Raw genomic sequence first — 6081 nt, forward strand, 5'->3', positions numbered from 1 at the left:
GCATCATGCGCTCGTAGCCTATCCTGCACTGTTGTTTATCAAATTCACATTGGCCGCGTTCAGCAAACTCATCTGTTGCGGAACAGATCCATGAGCAATTACTGTATTGTTATTGGTGTATCCTTTTAGATAAATTAATAGCGAGCGCTTACAGATCCATTCCCCAACAGTTAAGTCTGCTGAATGCGATCATTGATTTCGACTTCAAAAATTGTTCGAAATCGAGCTGATTTTAATGTCAAAATTTTTTCGAAATCGAGCCCATCTGAATCTCAAAACGATGTTGGATTTCTACCTCTTTTCGATGATTATTCGATATTATTTCGATATAATTTCAATTCGTTATTTCTCACTGGGTATCATGCCTGAACGCGCAAATTTTAGACGGTATAATTAGTTATAACTTTAAATGTTTATGATTCAAAAACTATTATATCATCGACACTATAGTATTAGAATTTTCATCTTAAAATGATCAGGACCCTTAAGTGTTATTACGGTCTTTACGTGGGACACTGTATAAAATAATATATATATATATATATATATAATCAAACAAAAATTTTATTTTAACAGCAGATATCCGATATACAAATCATAAAGAAATCTGTATACAAAATCATAGTATTACGTACATACAAAATTACAATGTTATGTATAATATTAATCTTTATTTGCTAGATAATTTTTACCTGCATCAGAATTGAAGTCACTGTAATATTCTTCATTACAATTTTCATGAGAACTTTTTGTTGAATTGTTAAAATCATTAATCGTATGATATGCGTCATCATTTTCATGATCATCTATCTGTTCATAATCACTGTCAGAATCAGAGTCCAACACATATCTTCTTGTATTTTTATTTATGTTCGGATGGACAACAGGTGTACTATCAGCTTCACTATCTTTATAATTCCTGTACATAAATATTTATAAGAAAATGTTTATATCCATTAATTTATATTTCAGTTAATTTTTTCAATTAATTTTAATTATTTCAGTTATAATAAACACGAGATATAACTAAAAGACAAACTTTGGGGACAAGCTCCTCACCAAAAATAAAAAAAAAGTTAATATAAACATAGCAAATTCACTATTATTGAGATTATTAATAAGGCTCGGATACGATCTCTCGATCTCAATCCATTCGATTTTTATTTAAGGGACACTTAAAACTCTTTTAATTTATTCAAATCAACATCGAAGGTATGCTACTCCAACGCATATTTGATGCTCGTGAAACTATTCGCAACCGCTCGGGATTTTTGAAAGTGCGATAGTCCATGACCCATGCGTGTATTGAATCAAATGGGAGACACTTTGAACATTTGTTGCAATTAAAAATTGAAAATTAAATAATATTAAATAATAAAAAATATTACTTTGATATTTTCCATTAATAAACATTTGTTTAAGCTGTTATCTTTGTAACAGTGGGTTTGCGAATATATGTTAATATAAACCTTTTTTTCATATTTAATGTGGAATGCTTAAAGTTTATCTCTTTAGTTTAGTTACACCTCATATATGACAAAAATATGTAAAAAGATAAATTTATTTCATGTTTTTACTTTTAAAAAATCTTTGATAAATAAATCGGATACATTCTATTAAATGGTGGTATATTCAACTTCCGATTCCAACCGAACATAGATTATCCAGACAAAATGTTAAATTTTTTAAATGTAAAATGTACTTTTTATTGCAGATTCGGATTACACACAAGAAAAAAAAAGAAACTTTTGCCACAAACATTTTTTCTGAAAATGCCATTCACTGACCTTAAAATGATCTTAAAAGTATCCTACACATGATGTAAGAAGCAAGGGCTGCATTCCGTTTCACGCATAATGCATCATTTATTCTTGTTATTCACCGAATGTTAAACAAGGATAAATGATGCATTATGCACATCATGCGTGAAACGGAATGCATCCTAGGAGAGTGAATTTTGTTCCGAATTTTGATTGATATTCCAATATGTCAGCGCTGGTATACACAGGAAAGTGCATAGAGGGCAAAATTTGATTTGTTGTTTCTAGTATCGCCATTATGCGCAATGGTACACATTTTTCGTTACAAAGAATAGAAATTGGACGATAGGAGACTCAATGTGAATAATTTTCATTTAATATTGATATCATAATATGTAGTAATCATATGTCAGTTATTTACAAATGATATTTTACTTTTTCATTTACTGAACAATAGAAAAAAAAAACAGTAAATGCGAATAGCTATAACGCGAAAATTCAAGAAACGGAATCGGAAAAGTCGAATGGTGGGGGCAACCAGTCAACATCGAAAACTTCATACGCGTTATAGCTACTCGTATTTATACTGTTTTTTCTTCTATTGTTAAGTAAATGAAAAAGTAAAATATCATTAATAAATAATTGACATATGATTATTACATATTATGATATCATTGTTAAATGAATATTATTCACATTGAGTCTCCTATCGTCCAATGTCATTTCTATTCTTTTAACGAAAAAATGTATCACAACGAACAAGGCAACCGCCGATCGCCGATCGTCAGGTGATTCTTTTGTTTCAAACATGTTATTTTCACATAGCTAGAAGTACGTCATTAGAATTTAGCCTCGATATCGACAATATACTAGCAAACACGGTCATTTTTGTGAAAGTTCGCGTGATATCACAACAAACAAGGCAACCGCCGATTGTCAAGGCAATTTTTTTGTTTCAAACAAACGGATTAATCTTGGCATAACTATAGGTCCGAATTTAGCCTTGATATCGATAATATACTGTTAAAGACGGCCGGTTTTTATAGAAGTTCACGTAATTATTAAAATTTATATTTATATAGTTTTATCAATAGAATATACTTACTTCCTCGGTGTGGTATCTTCGATAGAAATATTGGCGTTATCCTCGATCTCTATGCTTTCGTCAACGATTATTTGTTTGTCCGATTTATCGTTCTCCCTTGAATTACTAATCTCGTCCTCGCTGTCGGAGATTATCACAGAATTGCCTTCGATTTGATAAGAAGATGGAAAGATGGAAGAATTACGCCACTGCGTGAAGCTCCTTTCGCTCCTTTCCATTTTTTGAATCCAATCAATCCGTAAAAAATAAACGTGGTGATAAATAAGTAAAGTATAATCCGTGTTCGTTCTATCTCCTTATTTCACCGATGAGACGATGAGAGCGACCAAACATTACATATAACAATGCTCGCAAGGATTTGTACATTTCGAGCAATTACGAGGTGATAACGATTTCGGCGCGCGATCCCCACCACTGCACGGCCAAGCCGCCGGGCGCTCACGTGACTCTCTGCGTGTGATCCACTTAACGCTGCAAACACTTCGTTGACCAATCAGAAGAAAGAATTTTTCGAATTGACCAATCAAAGAATGCTTCAAAACATTTGCAGCGTGAAGTGGATTGCACCCAGGGTTGGTAAAGACTAATGTTTTTTTTTAAGAATAAAACATATTGTGTTTCTTCTTGAATACGTTTTTATGCTTTAAATATGCTTTAAACAGTACTATAAAAAAAACATATTTAAAACATATTAAAAACATCAAGCATGTTTTAAACTGTTTAAAACACGTTTAAAACATATTTTTTACCAACCCTGATTGCACCCTCTGTCTCAGGGGCGCTCCTATACCAGAAATATACTGGAAGCGCACTTTCTGCCAAATTATTAAAATACTTTTTATTAAATAATTTATATAATTATATTATTTATTTAATAATTTATATTATATTAAATAATTTATATTTATATTAAATAATCTATTAACATGAAATTTTCTATTGTTAATTTATTCATTGTTTCTTAATGAAATACTTATATCTTAAATAGTTCCTAATACGTAGTTTTCTAATACATTACATATGTATCTAATATATTACATTACATTGTACATACATTACATTTTTCCGGACCATTTGACGCAAATTTAAATTAATTTTAATTAATTTATCGATCAAATACCGTTTAAGTCCAGTTCTACAATTCATAATTAATGGTGAATTCGATCACTCGCACTACACTGGATCAGTGCATATTAAAAGCTGCTTTACATAAAATATCTTAATGCAGTGATACAATATAATCAACTTTGACAATGAAATTATACATATATATTTTGTTAAATAACGTGACTATATCATCAGTAGATAGTTAATCGTTAAAAATATTTATATACTTTTACATTTAACTTTGTTAATTTCATGTAAAGCAGCTTTTAGTATGCACTAATCTAACATAGTGCAAGCGACCGAATTCGCTATAAGACTTAAGCCGGCGGCACACGATGCTTGTTTTCCTACTGGATTGCTAGCTGGATTAGAATCTTGCCACCGTATTGGATGTGATGCTGTCAGTGCCAGCATCGCAGGCAATACAGTGGCAAGATTCTAATCCAGCTAGCAATCCAGCAGGAAAACAAGCATCGTGTGCCGCAGGCTTTACTTATGGATACATAAGTAAAAATCTCATACCAATTATATGTTATACATTAATGCATATAAAAATGAACCAATCAAAGTTCTTTATTTCCTTATTATCCATGAAATAAGGAACTCTATTATTTGAATTTCTTATATCTTATGTGTCATATTTTATGCAAGACTATTTCAACTTCTAGAGCCAATCACAGTAGAGACCGTAAGGCTAGTAGCGAATCCAATGTTAAGCGTCGTCTACAATACACGGAGTAAGAAGTAAGAGTAAGAAATTGACCAATCACAGTCGAATGTGAGAAAAATAATCGACTGTGATTGGTCAATTTCTTACTCTTACTTCTTACTCCGTGTATTGCAGACGGGCCTTTACGATTTCCTTACTGATTACGTCTTACGTTTTTCTATGTGCCATGGGCTTAAGCGATCTTAAGTCATAATCGGTGAAGTTAGCCAATAGTCAACTTGAACGGCTTGGTTAAGACTGGTTAAGACTTCTGACGTTCTGACTTACGGTTTTCTATGTGCCATGGGCTTAAGCGATCTTAAGTCATAATCGGTGAAGTTAGCCAATAGTCAACTTGAACGGCTTGGTTAAGACTGGTTAAGACTTCTGACGTTCTGACTTGTGGCTTATTGTAGAAGGCCTATTAAGCCGGTATTCATAGTCGATTCTTATTTCAAGATCGTCTTAAGTAATGTCTTAAGACCCTAATGCAGCCCTCTGATTGGTTCGTGACTTCTTATTAAGATCATACTTAAGACGGTCTTGAATATAAGATCTGGGACTCTATTCTTGAAAAGAAACGTATACGAAAGTCTAGGATAATGCTACAGTATACGTTACGTATATTATAATATTTCCTTAAACTTTCGTATACATTTCTTTTCAAGAATAGAGCCCCTGACTATGGCTGTGTTCCAAAATTGTTTGTCAGCGCTGCGAGCATGTCGTCATAAGTGCATGCTACCAATAGTGTTCCAATTTCATAAGCATGCTTTTTATGCAAACGCAGCTTTCATTTTGGAACGATATTTTCAGTGCTGTCAGCATATAGCGACGTCAGCGAAAAGAAACAAGTAACCTAGAAATATGGAGAGAAACATACAGAAAAAATTCGATTTCAAATATTTGAAACTATTATAAAGTTAGCACTTGATTCTAGTGATGAAGAGTCTGGTGATTCAGATTCAGAATTAGCGGAAATTATATATAATTATTACGAACGTCAACCAAGAATACCGAAGATACAAATAAATGGAAACCAATTTGCTCGAAGCACAAAGATCGTAATAGTAATGAGGAAGTTAAGAAAGTTAAGGAAACGGTATATACCATTGATGTTTCGAGGATAGTCAAAAACCAGTTTGTTCATAGATGGAATCAGATTTGTAGATTGTTAAACAAAATTTTATGCAAAGCTAAATGATTGTATTGAGAAATAATGTACATATTTTGTTAACGCCTATTGTATGTGAATAAAATAAATTTACTTTTTGATTTCCTCTTGTACATAGGTTATGTCAATTTTTGTATTTGAATTCGAAATAAGAATAAATAAGTGTGACTACAAAAAGCAGACTACAAAAAAATTATAAATCTACTCACTACTTCTTGCTTTCTTA

At 32.0% G+C, this 6081-nt stretch overlaps 1 protein-coding gene across 1 annotated transcript in view; it reads right to left on the reverse strand.

Moving 5' to 3' along the window:
- The window catches only part of LOC108759989 (transcription termination factor 2-like), a 9804-nt gene extending 6652 nt beyond the window's left edge, over positions 1-3152 (reverse strand). The window contains 2 exon segments of the mRNA XM_018505745.1: positions 693-919; positions 2866-3152. Of these exon segments, the coding sequence (XP_018361247.1) occupies positions 693-919; positions 2866-3083 (445 nt within the window). The 5' untranslated portion in view covers positions 3084-3152.
- Between the last annotated feature and the right edge of the window lie 2929 nt (positions 3153-6081).

Source organism: Trachymyrmex cornetzi, unplaced genomic scaffold, assembly GCF_001594075.2.
Source record: "Trachymyrmex cornetzi isolate Tcor2-1 unplaced genomic scaffold, Tcor1.1 scaffold210, whole genome shotgun sequence".
NCBI lineage: Eukaryota > Metazoa > Arthropoda > Insecta > Hymenoptera > Formicidae > Trachymyrmex > Trachymyrmex cornetzi.